Below are 21,420 nucleotides of genomic sequence, written 5' to 3' on the forward strand. Positions count from 1 at the left end.
ATGCTTTCTTCCTGCTGTCCTCCACTGGATATTTCAATGCAAGTGTAGTATGGCGTGTCAAAGTGCCACTTTATTTTTGACCGTTTCATCGATGCAGTTTTATCATTGCATATTAGACACACTGCAGAACCTGCTCTCTCCACAAAGGGGAATTCCTCTGTCCATTCCTGCTGAAAAACACGATACTCATCTTTTTTTCTTTTAGCCATCTTCTTAGTCAAAAGGGTTTCTGCAATTAGCTAGCTGACTACTTGATTAAAAGGAGGGAAATTTACTTCCTGACCTCACGACCCATGTACGTTATGCATTATCCAATAAAAATTTGGTGTTGTCCCGGAGGACAGCTGTGATTGGCTCCAGCCACCCGCAACCATGAACATGAGTGGTAGGAAATGAATGGATTGTAATTTGTGAGAATGTTTTATATTTTTAACATTTTTTTTATTAAAGATTTGTCTGTGAGCCAGATGCAGCCATCAAGAGAGCAACATCTGGCTCACGAGCCATAGGTTCCCTACCCCTGCTCTAGTCACTCTGCTACCGCCTGGTCAGGTTCTATAATTTTTATATATATGGAGGAGTTGGCAAATCAGATATTAGGGAAGTCAACAGTCTGAGCATTTTTCTATCTTCAGGAATCATTCATTCTTTTAAATTAGCACATGTCCTATAGTTAATTTTAAGGGGTTAGTATACCAGCTTTTATCCAAGGAGGGCTTTACTATTAAAGTATTGAAATACTTTAGTGCCAGACATATTGAAAGCTTAAAAGATCTCATTGAAAGCATGACACCAGTCTTTCTACTCTCATTTTTTCTCCCTTCTTTTCCAAGTGAGAGGAATGTAGCTAGATAAATTGCCCCATGTGCCCTGACTGGGATCCACTTGGCAACCCCATCTAGGGCCCATGCTCGCAACTGAGCTATTTTTAGCACCTGAGGTGAAGGTCTCATGCAGCCATCCTCAGCACCCGGGGGCCAATATGCTCCATCCTATGGCTGTGGGGGGAAGGAGGAAAAGGGGGAGAAATGGAGAAGCAGATGGTCACTTCTCCTGTGTGCCCTGAATAGGAACTGAACCCGGGACATCCACACATCAGGCCAATGCTCTACCACTGAGCCTACCAGCCAGGACTTTTCTTTTTTTTTTTTGTATTTTTCTGAAGCTGGAAACGGGGAGAGACAGTCAGACAGACTCCCGCATGCGCCCGACCGGGATCCACCTGGCATGCCCACCAGGGGCGACGCTCTGCCCCTCTGGGACGTCACTCTGCTGCGACCAGAGCCACTCTAGCGCCCGGGCCATCTTTGCTCCAATGGAGCCTCGGCTGCGGGAGGGGAAGAGAGAGACAGAGAGGATGGAGAGGGGGAGGGGTGGAGAAGCAGATGGGCGCCTCTCCTGTGTGCCCTGGCCTGGAATCGAACCCAGGACTTCCGCATGCCAGGCCAACGCTCTACCACTGAGCCAACCGGCCAGGGCCACCAGGGCTCTTTTGAGGTGGGTGGACCAATGAGTCTTTAGTAATTTTGTATTCAGGAATTTCAATTGACCCACTGTTTCTCGAAACTTGAAGACTGAACAATATGTAGTATAAAGCTCAAATAATGAAGAATTTGGCACAAGTCTTGAATATTTTTCTAAAAAAAAATAGAATACAAGGCATTTCAGCATATTGACTGAATTATAGCATTTTATATAAACCAAAAGATTAAAAAAAATAACTGTGGCCATAGAAAAAACAATGTTAAAGGAAATGCAAAGGAAAGAAATTTCATAAACCACAGAAAGTACCAGCCAGATAGCTTGCTTCCCAGTGTTTCTTAGAATACAGAATGCAAACCAGAATGGCTTTTTTTTTTTTAGCATGAGAGAGAGAGCGGGACAAACTGGGAGAGATAAGCATCAACTCGTAGTTGCAGAACTTCAGTTGTTCATTGATTGCTTTCTTATTTGTGCCTTGACCTGGGGCTCCAACTGAGCCAATGACCCCTTGCTCAGGCCAGCAACCTTGGGTTTTAAGCCAGCAACCATGGGGTCATGTCTGTGATCCCACACTCAAGCTGGCGACCCCAGGCTCAAGCTGGAGAGCCTGTGCTCAAGCCAGATGAGCCCCAGTTCAAGCTGGCAACCTCAGGGTTTCAAACCTGGGTCCTCAGCGACCCAGGTTGACGCTCTATCCACTGGTCCACACCTGGTCAGGCTAGGTTGGTTTTAAAACGAGACAAAAGAAACCTTGGCACTTTTATTACACTACCACACAAAATCAAATGAATAAAAGTTTTAAAGAGGTATCTGGATGTAGACAGCCCATTCTGACAAGTATAATAGGCTTTATCTTGGTGAAGTTGGTTACTTTTTCTAAGCTGCTTCTTTACAATGTAGCCTAATCTAATACTGTAGTTCCAATTGTTCTCTAAGGGAAGAAGTTAGAAGCTACAATTGCAACAGTTTTCAACAATTCTCTACTAGGCTTAATATTATAATCTAGTAACAAAGTTTTTGAATTAATGTTTTGGTAGATTAATTTATTTTTAAATATTTATTTATTTTAGAGAGGAGAGAGAGACAGAGAGAGAAAGAGAGAGAAGGGGGGAGGAGCAGGAAGCATCAATTCCCGTATGTGCCGTTACCAGGCAAGCTCAGGGCTTCGAACCAGCGACATCAGTGTTTCAGGTTGGCGCTTTATTCATTGCACCACAACAGGTCAGGCTATGTTTAATAGATTTAGATGCTCAGTTTAAAATGATTTTTAAAAGATAGGTAGTAGGGTGTGACCTGACATATTAAAATATAAGCAAAGAAGTGACTGAATACACACTGCAGGTATAATTAACATACGTGTAGCCTGACCATGTGGTGGCACAGTGAATAGAGCGTCGGACTGGGATGCCGAGGACCCAGGTTCGAGACCCAGAGGTCACCAGCTTGAGCGCGGGATCATCTGACTTGAGCAAAAAGCTCACCAGCTTGGACCCAAGGTCACTGGCTCGAGCAAGGGGTTACTTGGTCTGCTAAGGCCCACGGTCAAGGCACATATGAGAAAGCAATCAACGAACAACTAAGGTGTCGCAACAAAAAACTGATGATTGATGCTTCTCATCTCTCTCTGTTCCTGTCTGTCTCTATCTATCCCTCTCTCTCTGTTCCTGTAAAAAACAAACAAACAAACAACCCCCCCCAAAACATACATGTCTAAGACTTGAGGACAAAGCCCTCATTCATCTAGAATATTCACTCTAAAAATATGAAGGCTGTATCTAGTGAGCTGAGATTTAAGTCTTGAGCATATTACTGCTCTGTTAATTCTATATATGGCAACTGATAGAAGTGAGTATAATGGAAATCTTGTGATTATCTTTGTATAATATTTTACAAATTTATCTGCTATCCAATTATTCCTCCAATTTTTGTTTCTTCCAGGAACTTGGACATTCTCCTTTGTTGGTCTCAGGAATCTTTTCAACATAATTCTCAAGAAAAGAAAATTTTTCTTAGAGCATTAAAATGCATACATGATTTTGCTATATTTATTAAATGGCTCTTGAAGTATTTGATTCTTGGTTGAATGTAGATGTTATCCAAAATTGGTTGAAGAGTTGTTATCTTCAGAAGTCTTTTTGTAAATCTAAAATAGAATAGATATTTATTAAAGGATAGTGAAGGAAAACAAAACAAAGGTCATTTATTTTCACATTCTGATTTGCTTAATGCTTTTATTAAATTCATTTCATGCATAAAGATTTGCTTTCACATGTACTGAAGCCCACATTATAGCCACAGTATAGCCTGGGCTAATACAGGACAAGAATACAAAAGACTTAATATAGCCAGTGGAATAGCAACTTCAACAAGGTTTACCAAGTTCAGAGTCATTATTGTTCACTCAATAAGCATACATTTGAGTATCTATGAGTAGAACATTATCTCAGGTACTGCTCTTCCTTTTTTTTTAAAGAGAGAAACAGACAAACAGAGACAGACAGGCAGGAAGGGAGAGAGATAAGAAGCATCAACTTATGGTTGTGGCACTGTAGTTGTTCATTGATTGCTTCTCATGTGCCTTGACTGGGGGGCTCCAGCTGAGCCAGTGACCCCTTGCTCAAACCAGTGACCTTGGGCTTCAAGCCAGTGACCATGGGGTCACGTCTAGGATCCCACATTCAAGTTGGTGAGCCTATGTTCAAGCCAGATGAGCCTGTGCTCAAGCCAGAGACCTTGGGTTTTGAACTTGGGTCCTCTGAGCATCCCAGGTCAACACTCTATACACTGCACCACTGCCTGGTTAGGTTAGGCACCACTCTTTAACCGTCACTCCTTCCTCCCTCCTTCCATCTTTCCCTTCCTCCCTCGGTCTCTCTCTCTCTCTCTCTCTCTTCCTTCCTTCCCTTCCTTCCTTCCCTCCCTTCCTTTCTTTTCTTTCTCTCTCTCTCTTTCTTTCTTCAGAGACAGAGAGAGTCAGAGGGATAGATAGGGACAGACAGGAAGGGAGAGAGATGAAAAGCATCAATCATTAGTTTTTTTTCGTTGCGACACCTTAGTTGTTCATTGATTGCTTTCTTTTTTTTTTTTTAGAGAGAGAGGAGTGAGAGCGAGAGACAGAGAGAGAGAGAAGGGGGAGGAGCAGGAAACATCAACTCCCATATGTGCCTTGACCAGGCAAGCCCAAGGTTTCGAACCGGCGACCTCAGTGTTCCAGGTCGACGCTTTATCCCACTGCGCCACCACAGGTCAGGCCATTGATTGCTTTCTGATATGTGCTTTGACCGTGGGGCTACAGCAGACTGAGTAAACCCCTTGCTTAAGCAAGCAACCTTGGGTCCAAGCTGGTGAGCTTTGCTCAAACCAGATGAGCCCGCGCTCAAGTTGGCGACCTCAGGGTCTCGAACCTGGGTCCTCCTTATCCCAGTCCAATGTTCTATCCACTGTGCCACCACCTGGTCAGGCCGTCATACATTTTATTAAAAAATGAAGTGAAAAGGGAGTTTGTATTTCCATAACATTGGCACAGTTTTCTATGGTATTCATCAACCTCTTAAATAATATTCACTCTTGATTTTTTTTCTGTTTTGGCTTACATATATGCTTAGGTCTCTCTTATACAAGAATTCTTCCTTTGACACTGCTAGCCTCTTAGCACCTCCCTCTAGTTCCTATATACAACAGGTGTTTATCGTTACCTTCCTCATTTGACACTTGATAATCTCCTTGAAACATTCCTTTCCTCTGGCTTCTGTGGCACTTTTATCTCCACTTTCATCTCTCCACTTCTAAATCATTACCAAGTCTCAAGGACTGCACCTTTTGGAGATCTCTAGTGCTACTGTCCTAATAGTAATAGACCAACTGACCTCTTGAGTTCTTTCTATCCCCTGTCTTGAGATATACTGTTTCTAGATTTATATTTCTAGACAAAATTATGAATCATGGCAGTCCCTTCCTTAGCCTGCTTCTTCCGATCTCTATCTCATCACTTCCTGACACATCTTTTTCCAGATTAGCTGTACTACTTAATGGTCTCCTGAGTGACCCAATGGTTTTTTTTCCTCCTATTCCTTTGCTCCTATTCCTTCAAGAATAAACAACCTGTTTCTTCTTTCCATTCCTGTACCTTGATCTCATCAAACTTCATCTTGTGGAAATCCTTACAAATACTTTAAGGCATGATATATTAGCATTGGGGACTAAATTTCAGATAGCAGCTTACTGAAAAGAGTTCTAATACCACCCTTTTTATATGAAATCTTTTCAGTTTATTTCAATCAGATGAAATTTCTTTCTTAGCATTTTGTACTTCTTTGTTTTGTATTAGTTAGTACTCCTAAGGGCAGGGTGTGAAATTCATCTTTGTTTCCCTCATAGTACCTGTCACTTAGAAAGTGTTTAATGAATATACATTGAACTGAATTAAGGGACATGTATTTTCAGAAACACTAAGGATAGTGATAAAAATCAGTAACATTTTTGGGAGGGCTCTAAAGGACTAGAGCTCTAAAACTGCTCACTTGCTGGATGCTTTACACTACCATACTAGGATCTAAATGGGAAAGGTATAGAGTCTTACCACTCTTCTTGAGAAGTTCTCCTTTTCGGGATTTATCCAGGTTTTCAAGAAACTGCTCAAAAACGTTTATGTAACGACCTAGATTGGTCTTCTTATAATCTAAATGATAAAGATCATGACTTATAAATATTTTGACAGCAAAAACAACATGAAAGTATAACTTTGTGTTTTTCGTAAGAATTCTCTAGAACAATGCTGTCAATAGAAATATAATGACAAATGTGTAATTTTAAATTTATTTATTGATTGAATGATGTTAGAGAGGAAGGGGGAAGGAAGAGAGAGAGAGAGAGAGAGAGAGAGAGAAACATCAATTTGTTGTTCTACTTATTTCTGCATTTGTTGGGTGATTCTTGTATGTGCCCTGACCAGGGATGGAACCTGCAACCTTGACCTATCAGGATGGTACTCTAACCAACTGAGCTACCCAGCCATGGTTCTTACATTTTCATTTATACTAAGTCCTTGAAATCTAGTATTTTGTACTTAAGTACATCTCAATTTAGATGTTATACTATCATCAGAAATACTTGATCTGTATTTAGATTTAAATTAAATTTCTAAAATACTTAAAAGTTTTCCAATAATTGAATCAACAATCAGTTTTAAAATTAAAATTATGACGGAGGACAATCTGACTTTGGGTGATAGGTATGCAACATAAATGAATGACAAGATAATCTGGACATGTTTTCTTTGAATATATGCACCCTGATTTATTGATGTCATCCCATTAACATTAATAAAAAAAAGAAAAAGCCCTGGCCGGTTGGCTCAGCGGTAGAGCGTCGGCCTGGCGTGCGGGGCACCCGGGTTCGATTCCCCGCCAGGGCACATAGGAGAAGCACCCATTTGCTTCTCCACCCCCCCCTCCTTCCTCTCTGTCTCTCTCTTCCCCTCCCACAGCCAAGGCTCCATTGGAGCAAAGATGGCCCGGGCGCTGGGGATGGCTCCTTGGCCTCTGCCCCAGGCGCTAGAGTGGCTCTGGTCGCGGCAGAGCGATGCCCCGGAGGGGCAGAGCATCTCCCCCTGGTGGGCGTGACGGGTGGATCCCAGTCGGGCACATGCGGGAGTCTGTCTGACTGTCTCTCCCCGTTTCCAGCTTCAGAAAAATACAAAAAAGAAAAAAAAAAAAAAAAGAAAAAAAAAGAAAAAGAAAAAAATTAATTAAAATTAAATTAAAAAGAAATTAGTTCCTTGGTTAATACTAGCCTCATTTCAAGTGCCAATAGCCACAGGTAGCTGCTGTATCAGACAGAGTTGCCCTAGTTAGACGACATGTAAATACCTACTCTAGTAGTCAGGCTTTCCAGTATTAGACCAGTATCTATAACTATGTGTTAAGTACGATCTAACAGTCCTTTCTTTTGAAAGTGTGGCTTCAATAATAAGTAGTTTTACCAACAGAGCAAAACATTAAAAAAGTGAAGTCAGGGCCATGCTTTCTGGAGACAATCAGAAGTTTGTAGACACAGTACATTAAGTGCAAGTATTCTTTGCTATAAAAGTAGTCTTAAAAATGTACAGAACAGGCCCTGGCCAGTTGGCTCAGTGGTAGAGCATCGGCCTGGCATGCAGGAGTCCCGGGTTCGATTCCCGGCCAGGGCACACAGGAGAAGCGCCCATCTGCTTCTCCACCCCTACCCCTCTCCTTCCTCTCTGTCTCTTTCTTCCCCTCCTGCAGCCGAGGCTCCATTGGAGCAAAGTTGGCCCGGGCGCTGAGGATGGCTCCGTGGCCTCTGCCTCAGGCGCTAGAATGGCTCTGGTTGCAACAGAGCAACGCCCCTTGGTGGGCATGCTGGGTGGATCCCGGTCGGGCGCATGCGGGAGTCTGTCTGACTGCCTCCCCGTTTCCAACTTCAGAAAAAATAAAAAAATAAAAAAATAATAAAAAATGTACAGAACAAAATTTTGAATACATTATCTCATGCATTTAATCATACAATCTATAATTAATACTCAGTAGAGCCTGACCAGGCGGTGGTGCAGTGGATAGAGCATTGAACTAGGATGCAGAGGACGCATGTTCGAGACCCCAAGCTCGCCAGCTTGGACCCAAGGTCGCTGGCTTAAGCAAGGGGTTACTCGGTTTGCTTTAGCCCCGCGGTCAAGGCACATATGAGAAAGCAATCAACGAACAACTAAAGTCTCAAAATGAAAAACTGATGATTGCTGCTTCTCATCTCTCTGTGTTCCTGTCTGTCTGTCCCTATCTATCCCTCTCTCTGACTCTTGCTCTGTCTCTGTAAAACAAAAACAAAAAAACAAACAAAAAAAACTCAGTAGAGGAAAAAAATCTGACTGAGTACAAGATGAGATTTAGATTTTGGTAGTATGCTATGTCTGCATAGAATTGAGTCTTGATAACAGTTCACTAGAAAGAGTAAAAAAGAAATCATACTTAAAAATTTTTTTTAGTAAATGTTATCTAATTTACTTGGGACTGGAAAAGAAATCTTTTTTTTTTTTTAACAGAGACAGAGTCAGAGAGAGGGGTAGACAGACAGGAATGGAGAGAGATGAGAAGCATCAATCATCAGTTTTTCCATTGCTATACCTTAGTTGTTCATTGCTTGCTTTCTCATATGTGCCTTGACCGTGGGCCTTCAGCAGACCGAGTAACCCCTTGCTCAAGCCAGCAACCTTGGGTCCAAGCTGGTGAGCTTTGCTCAAACCAGATGAGCCTGCGCTTAAGCTGGCTATCTCAGAGTCTCAAACCTGGGTCCTCCGCATCCCAGTCCTCCGCTGTATCCACTGTGCCACCGTCTGGTCAGGTAGAAAAGGAATCTTGATAAGGGTATTAAGTATGAATATCTGATCTGTGGCAAATTATAAAGTACATTATAACTGTATCCTAAATTTTTACATATGAACTTGCTTATAATAAATAAACTTATACCAAAGACACAGTTTAGTTTGGGATCAACTACATAGTATTTTGAATCTTTAATTCAAGATTGTAAGCTCCTTGAATGCAGGTCAGTATGTTTGTCTCATCACTGTGGAATATAATAGGCCCTCAATAATTTATTTAAACAAATATTCATGTCTGATCTGTGGTGGCACAGTGGATTCAGTGTCACTTTGGAATGCTGATGTTGCTGGTTTGAAAAAGTTTTTCATATTGACTACCATACTGGGCAGTGCATAACATTTCTATTATTATAGAAAGTGCTATTAAAGTCTATTACTACAGAGAGTTTCTTGGGTGTTGGTATAAGATATGACTTCCAGTAGCAGGAAGATTCATAAATTCCCCAGATACTTTAAATTCTTGAATATACAATTCAATCACAGTTTAGACAGATATTTACCATAACACTCATCTAGATACATCAAAAACAAACTAGGCCCTGGCCGGTTGGCTCAGTGGTAGAGCGTTGACCTGGCATGCGAAAGTCCCCGGTTCGATTCCCGGCCAGGGCACACAGGAGAAGCGCCCATCTGCTTCTCCACCCCTCCTCCTCTCCTTCCTCTCTGTCTCTCTCTTCCCCTCCTGCAGCCGAGGCTCCATTGGAGCAAAGCTGGCCCGAGCGCTAAGGATGGCTCTGTGGCCTCTGCCTCAGGCGCTAGAGTGGCTCTGGTCGCAACAGAGCGACACCCCAAATGGGCAGAGCATCGCCCTCTGGTGGGTGTGCCGGGTGGATCCTGGTCAGGCGCATGTGGGAGTCTGTCTGACTGCCTCCCCGTTTCTGGCTTTGGAAAAATACAAAAAAAAAAAAAAAAAGTAAAAAAACCCCAAAACAAACAAACAAACAAACTAAAGAACAAAAGTCTGGGGTGGTGAACACACAATGCAGTATATACAGATTATGTGTTGTGAATTGTGCACCTAAAACCTGTATAATTTTGTTAACCAGTGACCCAATGAATTTAATAAAAACAAACAAACAAACTAAAAAACCTGAAAAGTACCACATACATAGTAGTTCTTTAATAAATAGCGGTTGAATCTAAGCCTGAGATTCTAACAGTTAATCTAACAATATAGATCCTGGCAGTTACTTATTTTTAGTGAGAGCGAGAAAGACAAGGGAAGACAGACAGAAAGGGATAGAGATGAGAAGCATCAATTCTTTGTTGTGGCACCTTAGTTGTTCATTGATTGCTTTCTCATATGTGCCTTGACCGGGGGGCTCCAGCAGAGAAAGTGACCCCTTGTTCAAGTCAGCGACCCTGGACTCAAGCCAGCCACCTTGGGCTTCAAGCCACCTTTGGGATCAAGCCAGCAACCCCATGCTCAAGCTGGATAAGCCCATGCTCAAGCCGGTGACCTCAGGGTTTCGCACCTGGGTCCTCTGTGTCCCAGGCTGATGCTCTATCCACTGCACAACTGCCTGGTCAGGCAGATCCTGGTATTTAGATCCTGTTTAGTAAATATCTGACAACTCAAATTAGATTTAATAGCACCATTTGAGAAGGCAATTGTGGAAGAAAGGAGAGAAACACTGCTATAACATTATTTGCTACTGAGTTGGTTTCAGGATAAACATTGATCCATTCTGGGCTGAATCAAGGATAATTACTGAGTGACAGAAGGATGTCTATACTGTATAAAAAGTTTATGTTAAAATGAGACTTTGCCTGACCAGGTGGTGGCTCAGTGGATAGAGTGTCAGACTGGGATGTGGAGGACCCAGGTTAGAGACCCCAAGGTCTCTAGCTTGAGTGAGGGCTCATGTGGTTTGAGCAAAGCTCACCAACTTGGACCCAAGGTCGCTGGCTCGAGCAAGTGGTTACTTGGTCTGCTGTAGCCCCACAGTCAAGGCACATATGAGAAAGCAATCAATAAACAACTAAGGTGTCGCAACCAAAAACTAATGATTGATGCTTTTCATCGAGATCTCTCCATTCCTATCTGTGTGTCCCTATCTATCCCTTTCTCTGACTCTCTCTCTGTCTCTATTAAAAAAAAAAAAAAAGATAAAATAAAATGAGACTTCAATACATTAACCTACCTCTGGTTCTATGTTTGATATTAGATTCAGCTTTGCTCTCTTTTTCCTCTTCATTACTGGAAATGGCATCTAATTCACGGCAGATAGAGCTACAAATAATAGAATAAAAAGAATTTTAAAGTTGGTTCTTGGTCAACATTACCCAGTGTATCATATTCAGCACATGAATCCCTCAAGATTTTCTGTGAAAAAAATTATGTGGCCAACTAAATTTAGGATATTCTAAAAACCATAATTCACTTCTTGGGAGTTTTCCATGCATATTATTATATTAAAAGATTGGGAAATCGCCTGACTAGGCGGTGGCGCAATGAATAGAGCTTCGGACTGGGATGAGGAGGACCCAGGTTCGAAACCCAGAGGTCACTAGTTTGAGCCCAAGGTTGCTGGCTTGAGCAAGAGGTCACTCAGTCTGCTGTAGCTCCCCGGTCAAGGCACATATGAGAAAGCAAAGCAATCAATGAGAAACTAAGGTGTTGCAGCAAAGAATTGATGCTTCTCATCTCTCTCTATCACAAAAGAAAAAAAAGACTGGGAAATCTTACTGTAAAGAACATTTTTTGCCCTGGCTGTTCAGCTCAGTGAATAGAGCGTCAGCCTAGTGTGTGGATGTTCTGGGTTCACTCCCTGGTCAGGGCATATATGAGAAGCAACCATCTGCTTCTCTTTCCCTCCCTCTTGCCCTCTCATAGCCAGTGGCTTGATTGGTTCAAGCAACGTCCCCGGACGCTGAGGATAACTTGGTTGGCCCAAGTGTCAACAGGTGCTGAGGATAGTTCGGTTGATTCGAGCATCAGCCCCAGATGGAGGCTGCTGGGTGGATCCCAGTTGGGGTGCATGTGGAGTCTGTCTCAGTATATACCTTCCTCTCACTTAAAAAACAAACAAACAAACAAACAAAAAAACCTTTTTTTAAGGGAGACAGGAAGGAAGAGACGAGAAGCATCAACTCATAGTTGCATCACATTAGCTGTTCATTGATTGCTTCTCATATGTGCCTTGTCCAATGGGCTCCAGCTGAGTCAGTGACCCCTTGCTCAAGCCGGTGACCTTGGGCTTCAAGCCAGCAACCTTGAGGTTTCAAATCTGGGAACTCACAGTCCCAGGTTGACGTTCTATCCACAGTGCCACCACCAGTCAAGCCAGTAAAGAATTTTTAATCTGTTTAAGTCAGCATTTCTCAAAAAACCCTTTTTCTTGCATAAATAGCAGCTGAAAAATGTGCTCTGTGTAACTCACAAGGAAATGTTCTACTATGCAGTGGTCAGCAAACTCATTAGTCAACAGAGCCAAATATCAACAGTACAATGATGGCAATTTCTTTTGAGAGCCAAATGTTTTAAACTTAAACTATATAGGTAGGTACATTCCTTATCGAGGTAGTGCCTGCACGTGGTATTTTGTGGAAGAGCCACACTCAAGGGGCCAAAGAGCTGCATGTGGCTTGCGAGCTGCAGTTTGCTGACCAGGGTACTATGGCAGGCATGGCCAACATATGGTCCGTGGGCCGAATATTTGGCCTGCGTAATGAGTTTATGTGGCCTGTGATTAAATTTTTAATATTCTCCACTAATTTAAAATCTCAGCTACTCAGAAGCGGAAGCGTCTTTGATTACTGGAAATCGAGATATTTAAGATAGTGATATGCGGAAAAGAATTCCGCGTGTGACTAATCTAGGGTTAACTTCCAATAATTGGTCGAATGGATTTGCGATACTTCCTTATTTTTTAAAAAATTCCATTATAAAGATTTACAACTTTTATACTTGTCTGTACTTGATATGAAGTGTTTGACGTTTAGTGGTGATGTGAAACCCACATTCTTTTAGGCAGAGTTTGCCAGTGTGCACCCAATGTCAAACAATTCATTATTTTTGTGGTGAAGTGTGCTGAATCAAGTGGCATTGTAGCATAGACAATAGCTGCAGTTGATAACTGAAAACGTGTCCAGGCAGTTTGTAAAACAAAATAATTGTTTTATTTGCAATATAACCTCTTCAAGCTCATTTTATTAATTAAATAGTTTTGATTGATTGCGATAGTTTGGATATTTATACGGTATGTAATTACATTTTTATTAAAATAATATTGTATATTAAAATTTTTTTCCACTCACATTTATTCATAAACAAATTATATAGTAAAATTTTGTTTACTTAAGTAAATCGTTTTTGTATTTAACATTTTTTAATTTTAATATTTCATCTGGCCCATGAAGAAAGTTTTCTTTCTAATCTGGCCCAGGGGCAAAAACTGTTGGCCATGCCTGTACTAGGGTATCATAATATAACCTCAGAGCAGCTGCCTCTCTGGAAGGGATCTAATCAAATCTACAGTGTATCTGTAAAGTCATGGTGCACGTTGACTGGTAACAGGAAAGCAACAAGACGATAGAAATGTGAAATCTGCACCAAATAAAAGGAAAACCCTCCCAGTTTCTGTAGGATGATGTGGCAGCATGTGCGCATGCGCAGATGATGACGTAACACCCCCGTATACAGCAGAGCAGCCCAGGGCCATGCCAGTGGAGATGTGGACAGTACAGAGGAAAGTTCAGTGTGTTCTGTGGCTCACTAAATTTGAACCCGTGACCAAAGTGCAACATGAATATTGGCGCATTTATAACGAAGCGCCACCACATAGGAATAACGTTACTCGGTGGGATAAGCAGTTGAAGGAAACTGGCAGTTTTGTGGAGAAACCCTGTTTGGTAGGCCATCAGTCAGCGACCAGTCTGTAGAGGCTATACAGAATAGCTACCTAAGGAGCCCTAAAAAATCTGTGCGTGAGCCCACATCAAACTGCACTGAATAGGTATGAAACTGGGAGTTTTCCTTTTATTTGGTACAGATTTCACATTTCTATTGTCTTTTGTTGCTTTCCTGTGAATGGTCAAAAGTGTACCATGACTTTACACTGTACTTTCAATCAGAACAACAATCACAAACAGTAGTGATTAATGATCAAAAACAATGGTCCCCAACCTTTTTAAAGCCACGGACCGGTTTAATGTCAGAAAATATTTTCACAGACCGGCCTTTAGGGTCGGATGGATGAATGTATCACGTGACCAAGACAAGCGTCAAGAGTGAGTCTTAGACAAATGTAACAGAGGTAATCTGGTCATTTTTAAAAAATAAAACATCGTTCAGCCTTAAATATAAATAAAACGGAAAAAATGTAAGTTATTTATTCTTTCTTTGTGGACCGTTACCAAATGGCCCACGGACTGGTACCAGTCCACAGCCCGGGGGTTGGGGACCACTGATCTAAAACATACCTTACAGTTGGAACAGTAAATGGATCAAACTGATCTACTTTCTGTAGATCAATAGGCACTGAAATTCGACCTGTAAGAACCAAAAGTTATAAATGGATGATTGTAGAATACAAATCTAAGGTTTAGAAAAAGGTTCAGACTTATTTGTTAAGAACAATATTTAGAAATAGAAATGAAAAGTTCTTCCACATTAGCTGTGCCTTTTATTTCTTTAAAAAAAACCCATGAAAACATAGTGTAAAAGACTGTTAAGCTATTACCTAGTTGCTCTTAACTCTACTTTTATTTCTATCTCCCTCTTTCTAATCTCCTATATTTAAGTACAAAAAGATTTCAAATTGAGTGAGTCTTGAAAATTGAACAAAATAGATGGAAATAGTTCATTTCATCACCTTGGTTTATTTGCTGAGATCAAAACAGATGCCTACATGTTTGGCATCTTTAGAAAGCAGTTTGGAAATAAAAGACAATATTATACTACCCTTTTATAATATCCACACCTGGGACACTACATAAATTTGTCAAACATGAGATTATAAAAAATGAGATAATAAAGCTAAAGAATACTAGGTGAATAACAAGTAAAATAATTAGGGGAATTAGGAGTTGATGTTAAAGACAGAGTAAAAAGACTGCAGCTAATTAATGGGAAAAAGATAATATATACACTTATAAATAAACATAATTATTTACCCAAACCTTGACTATTAGAATAAGATAATCACTGAAACTTTAAAATTAAGCTTAAAATAAATATTAACCTTATTACCAAAAGAAGCTAAGAACACAGTTGACAGGTTTGAAAAGGGCTACATAAATGTATGGACGATATGCCTGACCAGGCAGTGGCACAGTAGATAGAGCATTGGCCTGGATGCAGAGGACCTATCAAATCTTTTTTAAGTCAGAGAGAGAGAGAGAGAGAGAGAGAGACAGACAAATGGGAAAGGAGAGAGATGAGAAGTATCAACTTGTAGTTGCAGCACTTTAGTTATTCATTGATTGCTCTCTCATATGTGCCTAGACTGGGGGGCTCCAGCTGAGCCAGTGATCCTGTCCTCAAGCCAGTGACCTCGAGCTTCAAGACAGCAAATGACTTTTGGGCCCAAGCCAGTGACCATGAAGTCATATATATATGATCCCACTCTCAAGCTGGCGACCCCACGCTCAAGTTGGCAACCTTGGGATTTCAAACCTGGGTCCTCAGTGTCCCAGGGCGATGCTCAATCCACTGTGCCACAGCCTGGTCAAGGAGTCTATCAAATCTTATCTAAGAGAAATGTAAAAGAAGAAAGTTAAAACTATTAAAAAGTACTAATGGGCAGCATAGTGGAAAAAGTATAGAACTTCAGTTTTTAACCACTGAACTTTGCCTGACCGGGGGTGGCACAGTGGGTAGAGCATTGGCCTGAGATACTGACAACCCAGGTTCAAAACTCCAAGGTTACTCGCTTGAGTGCAGGCTTATCTGACTTGAGCACAGGCTCATCAGCTTAAGTGCTAGGTTGCTGGCTTGAGCGTGGGATCACAGACATGACCCCATGATCGCTGGCTTGAGGCCAAGGTCACTGGCTCAGCTGGAGCCCCCCAGTCATGGTACATATGAGAAAGCAATCAACGAATATCTGAAGTGCTTCTGATACCTCCCTTCCTGTCTGCCTGTCTCTTTCCCTCCTGTCTACTGAAATAAATAAGCTGAAAAAGAACTAAACTCTGCCTGAAATCTGTAGGATTAGTTAACCAGTGTCATGCCAATAAATTCAATAAAAAGGAAACAAACGAATAACAAAGAGCTGAACTCTGTTCCTAGCTCTGACAATATTTGTTTTAATAACGGTGGACAAGTCACTGTAACTTCTTGGGCCACTGTTTCCTTATCTGTACAATGAGCTGTTGTCCTGTAATTTCTAAGTTTCTCTTCAACTCTAATTCTAACAGTGAACCTCACAAACCCAACTGAAAATTTACATAGTAGAAACTCATCCAGTAGCTACTAATCAACAATTTCTTTTTTTTTTGTATTTTTCTGAAGCTGGAAACGGGGAGAGACAGTCAGACAGACTCCCGCATGCGCCCGACCGGGATCCACCCGGCACGCCCACCAGGGGGCGATGCTCTGCCCCTCTGGGGCGTCGCTCTGTCGCGACCAGAGCCACTCTAGCATCTGGGGCAGAGGCCGAGGAGCCATCCCCAACGCCCGGGCCATCTTTGCTCCAATGGAGCCTCGGCTGCGGGAGGGGAAGAGAGAGACAGAGAGGAAGGAGAGGGGTTGGAGTGGAGAAGCAAATGGGCGCTTCTCCTGTGTGCCCTGGCCGGGAATTGAACCCGGGACTTCTGCACGCCAGGCCGACGCTCTACCACTGAGCCAACCAGCCAGGGCTCTAATCAACAATTTAAAAATAAGTTAATTTAGGTATTAGCTGACAGAACAATTCTTCAACCTTTAATATACCAGACATTATACGTACTGACACTCAGTGACATGTTTGCTAACACAAACTATAACTTTCATTTTTCTGTTAGTTTTCTTTACTTTCTTTACTTAGTACCTGTTTTAGGATGAACACTAAAAGGGCTCTTCAGCAAATGATTGATTCCTTTGCTAACATTGATATCCAGCCGTGGAAAACAGTACTGGAGCATGATCTCCCACTCAAGCCAGGGTCCACATTTGTCATTTTTGCTGTCATTCTAAAAGCAGATGCAAATCCAGCATGAGGATCCATAGAAACTTTTGAGGATTTCTTTCAAAGTGGTTAAAAAGTGATCTTCAACCACCTTTAACTTAAAAAGTGAAACAATCAGAATTTAATTAAGAATTATACCAGATATTTGGCTTTCTTCAAATACTCCTTCAAATGCTCCCAACGCTGAAGTGAACTGTTATGCTTTTGGAAGATTTGCTGAAGGTCATCATAAATTGGTGATGGGTCATTAAGGAACATACTAATTTAGGACACATCAACAAACAACTTATTTTCATTATGTATTACCACAAGAATATCCAGTTTATATAGAAAGTAATTATTGTTTTCTAAAATGCAAATATTAAATTAGACACTAAAAACATAACCCTGTAAAAATATAGTGGTGATATGACAGAAAAAATGCCAAAATAACTAGTATACTGTTTAATGTAAAATTTTTCCTGGTCTGTACATATTTTGACTAAATGATTCAGCATTCTTTACATAGCCATTAGTTCTAGAAGGATCACTTCCATAAAGAAAATTTATTTATGAAATGGCTTCATATCTGTCTGCCAGACTAGAAATACAAAAACATAGAAATAGAGATGTTTTGGATAAAAAATAAACTTATAAGTACATGAGAAAATATTTGAAAAGATTGCAAAAAAATATATATATATGAGAATATGCAGGCAGAAAATATATATATATATATATGAGAATATGCAGGCAGAATATTTATAATATCATAGACCAATACAATCAAAATATAATACCAAAAACATGTATCAGGGGTCCCCAAACTTTTTACACAGGGGGCCAGTTCACTGTCCTTCAGATCGTTGGAGGGCCTCTCACTGACCACCAATGAAAGAGGTGCCTCTTCTGGAAGTATGACGGGGGGGGGGGGGGGGGGGGCTGGATAAATGGCCTCAGGGGGCCACATGCGGCCCGTAGTTTGGGGACGCCTGTCATAGACCAATACAAGTAGCTCACATAGAAATGGTCATAGGAAAGGATATTTTCAGGAACAAGAGCTAAAATCTTATCGCAGCTTTCTTTATTTCCAAGAATATCTTGATCAACCAAGGCATATTCTTCAAAGTATTTGTTTATTATGTTTATAGATTTTCTGTAGGAATAACAATAACCGAGTCCCAATATTATTAGCAACACATACATGACATAGCTTTTTTGCCATTTGGGAGACTAGTGTTTATTTTTACTGAATTTCTACTACGTACTTAACTAGGTAAAATGGGAATAATAGCTCTTCGCAGGGTAATAAGAGGTAACTCTAAGGGGAAAGAACCTAGCATAGGTTTAGAACAGATATTTAAGAGTGCTTGTTTAGGCAGCACATATACCAAAACTGGAACAATACAGAGAGAATTAGCATTGCCCCTATGCTAGGATGACATGCAAATTTGTGAGGTATCCATAATAATAATAAAAAAGGTTAATAACATCATAAAATAGGGGTGGTGAAAAGTAGGTTTACAGTTATGAGTACATAGAAGTTTTTTCTTGTATTATATATACAATGTGTCCGTAAAGTCATGGTGCACTTTTGACCGGTCACAGGAAAGCAACAAAAGACAATAGAAATGTGAAATCTGCACCAAATAAAAGGGAAACCCTCCCAGTTTCTGTAGGATGATGTGGCAGCATGTGCGCATGCGCAGATGATGACGTAACACTGTATACAGTGGAGCAGCCCCCGGCCATGCCAGTCGAGATGTGCAGATTTCACATTTCTATCGTCTTTTGTTGCTTTCCTGTGACCGGTCAAAAGTGCACCATGACTTTACAGATACACTGTATTTCCATATGAACAAATGTAGACCTGCCTTTGTCTATTTCTGTATTAACAAGGGTAGAAAGCAACCAATTCAGTACAACATAATACATCAGTAGTAAAATGTGGGATACAGTCTACAGTTTCTAAACTGAATTACTTGCTTTAACATCTTAACAATTATATAGTGTATAGCAATTTGCAAACAGACTTTACATCTACTGTTTCATTTAATCTTTTTTTTTTACAGAGAGAGAGAGGGATAGATAGGGACAGAGACAGGAACAGAGAGAGATAAAGCATCAATCATTAGTTTTTCGTCGCAACACCTCAGTTGTTCATCGACTGCTTTCTCATATGTGTCTTGACGGGGGGGGGGGGGGGGGGGGCTATAGCAGACCAATTGACCCCTTGCTCGAGCCAGCAACCTTGGGCTCAAGCTGGCAACCTTGCGGTCTCGAACCTGGGTCTTCCGCATCCCAGTCCGTTGCTCTATCCACTGCATCACCACCTGGTCAGGCTACTTATTGATCTTTATGGGGGGAAGTGAGAAGTATCAACTCATAGTTGCTTCACTTTAGTTGTTCATTGATTGCTTATTGTATGTGCCCTGACCAGGCAAGCCCAGGGTTTTGAACAGGTGACCTCAGCATTCCAGGACAATGCTTTATCCACTGCACCACCACCGGCCAGGTGTAATCTTTTTTTATTTTATTTTTTTGTGACAGAGACAGAAAGAATCAGAGAGAGGGACAAATAGGGACAGACAGACAGGAAGAGAGAGAGAGATGAGAAGCATCAATTCTTTGTTGTGGCACCTTATTTGTCATTGATTGCTTTCTCATATGTGCCTTGACCAGCGGGCTACAACAGACTGAGTGACCCTTTATTTGAATCAGTGACCTTGGGCTCAAATTGGTAAGCCTTGCTCAAACAAGATGAGCCTGTGCTCAAGCTGGCAACGTTGAGGTCTCGAACATGGGTCCTCTGCGTCCCAGTTCCGACCCTCTATCCATTGCACCACAGCCTGTAATCTTTTTTTTTTTTTTTTTTAAATTTTTTTTTTTTCTGTATTTTTCTGAAGCTGGAAACGGGGAGAGACAGTCAGACAGACTCCCGCATGCGCCCGACCGGGATCCACCCGGCACACCCACCAGGGGCGATGCTCTGCCCACCAGGGGGCGATGCTCTGCCCCTCCGGGGCGTCGCTCTGCTGTGACCAGAGCCACTCTAGCGCCTGGGGCAGAGGCCAAGGAGCCATCCCCAGCGCCAGGGCCATCTTTGCTCCAATGGAGCCTTGGCTGCGGGAGGGGAAGAGAGAGACAGAGAGGAAGGAGGGGGGGGGTGGAGAAGCAAATGGGCGCTTCTCCTGTGTGCCCTGGCCGGGAATCGAACCCGGGTCTCCCGCACGCCAGGCCGACGCTCTACCGCTGAGCCAACTGGCCAGGGCCGCCTGTAATCTTTTTTTTTTAGAAAAAAAAAAACTTTTTGGCCCTGGCCAGTTGGCTCAGTTGTAGAGCATCAGCCCAGCATATGGAAGTCCCAGGTTCAATTCCCGGTCAGGGCACACAGAAGCGCCCATCTGCTTCTCCATCCTTCCCCTTCTCTTTTTCCTCTATCTTTCTTTTCTCCTCCTGCAGCCAACGCTCCATTGGAGCAAAGTTGGCCTGGGCACTGATGATGGCTCCATGCCTCCACCTCAGGCACCAAAATGGCTCTGGTTGCAAAGGAGCAACGTCCCAGATGGACAGAGCATCACCCTCTAGTGGGCATGCTGGGTGGATCCTGGTTGTGCACATGTAGGAATCTGTCTCTCTGCCTCCCTCTTCCTCATTCAGGAAAAACAAAACAAAACAAGAAAACCCCCAAACAAACCCCAAGAAAAAAACTTTTTAATTGAATCTTATTGGGGTGACACTAGTTTACATAATTATACAGGTTTCACTCAATCTTTGCTACAACTCTGAGGCAGATAGAGCAGATGTTGTTTTCCCGAGTATACAGATAGGGAAGGAGAGGTTCTAATATTTTATCACACTCATAGTAAGTGGCAGAATATGGACCTTATTCCTAATGCAATGCTCTTTCCACTATGCTAGAGTAAATTCAATGGAAAACATATGGGTTTTGGTATCAGGCAGACCAGGATATGAATCCTGAATTTAACAATTACTTATGTAATGCCAAGCAAATTATGCAATCTTTCCAAATTTTACTTTGTTCATCTGTAAGGAGAGATACCATCATATCCCTTATGAGGTTGTTTGAAAGACCAATGAGAACACTTGTAAAGCACCTACCTATTATAAATGCTGTAGCATACAAGAAACACTGTTAACTCTAGCTATTGCTATTATAAAACACTACCCCATCAGAGAAAACTGATAACAAGGTGTACAGAGCAAGAGCAGAGTGGACTTTTTTTTTTTTTTTTTTTACAGAGACAGAGAGTGAGTCAGAGAGAGGGATAGACAGGGACAGACAGACAGGAACGGAGAGAGATGAGAAGCATCAATCATTAGTTTTTCATTGCATGTTGCAACACCTTAGTTGTTCATTGATTGCTTTCTCCTATGTGCCTTGACCGCGGGCCTTCAGCAGACCGAGTAACCCCTTGCTGGAGCCAGCGACCT

The 21,420-nt window shown here is 41.8% G+C and overlaps 2 protein-coding genes, 1 long non-coding RNA gene and 1 other non-coding gene across 6 annotated transcripts in view; 2 read left to right on the forward strand and 2 right to left on the reverse strand.

Annotated features, from left to right (window-relative positions):
• Positions 1 to 21,420, reverse strand: part of NACA (nascent polypeptide associated complex subunit alpha) — a 337,284-nt gene that overhangs the window by 13,940 nt on the left and 301,924 nt on the right. The window lies entirely within an intron of this gene.
• Positions 1 to 21,420, forward strand: part of LOC136395310 (uncharacterized) — a 48,333-nt gene that overhangs the window by 5,020 nt on the left and 21,893 nt on the right. The gene's annotated exons all lie outside the window — the stretch shown is intronic.
• PRIM1 (DNA primase subunit 1) overlaps positions 1,619 to 21,420 on the reverse strand; it is a 32,326-nt gene continuing 12,524 nt past the window's right edge. Inside the window, exons 7-13 of one of the 3 annotated variants that reach the window (XM_066369821.1) lie at positions 18,012 to 18,121; positions 17,125 to 17,222; positions 16,849 to 16,990; positions 14,300 to 14,369; positions 11,020 to 11,108; positions 6,062 to 6,160; positions 1,619 to 3,625 (exon numbers count right to left, since the gene is read on the reverse strand). In XM_066369821.1, the coding sequence (XP_066225918.1) occupies positions 3,606 to 3,625; positions 6,062 to 6,160; positions 11,020 to 11,108; positions 14,300 to 14,369; positions 16,849 to 16,990; positions 17,125 to 17,222; positions 18,012 to 18,121 (628 nt within the window). In that variant the 3' untranslated portion in view covers positions 1,619 to 3,605. Of the gene's footprint in view, positions 3,626 to 6,061; positions 6,161 to 11,019; positions 11,109 to 14,299; positions 14,370 to 16,848; positions 16,991 to 17,124; positions 17,246 to 18,011; positions 18,122 to 21,420 lie in introns of all 3 variants that reach the window. The other 2 variants (XM_066369823.1, XM_066369824.1) reach the window with 2 other exon arrangements.
• Positions 18,332 to 18,438, forward strand: LOC136396509 (U6 spliceosomal RNA). The gene has a single exon (XR_010749794.1). It is a non-coding gene; the product is annotated as a U6 spliceosomal RNA (small nuclear RNA).

The sequence above is a fragment of the Saccopteryx leptura genome, chromosome 2, assembly GCF_036850995.1.
Source record: "Saccopteryx leptura isolate mSacLep1 chromosome 2, mSacLep1_pri_phased_curated, whole genome shotgun sequence".
NCBI classification, from domain to species: domain Eukaryota; kingdom Metazoa; phylum Chordata; class Mammalia; order Chiroptera; family Emballonuridae; genus Saccopteryx; species Saccopteryx leptura.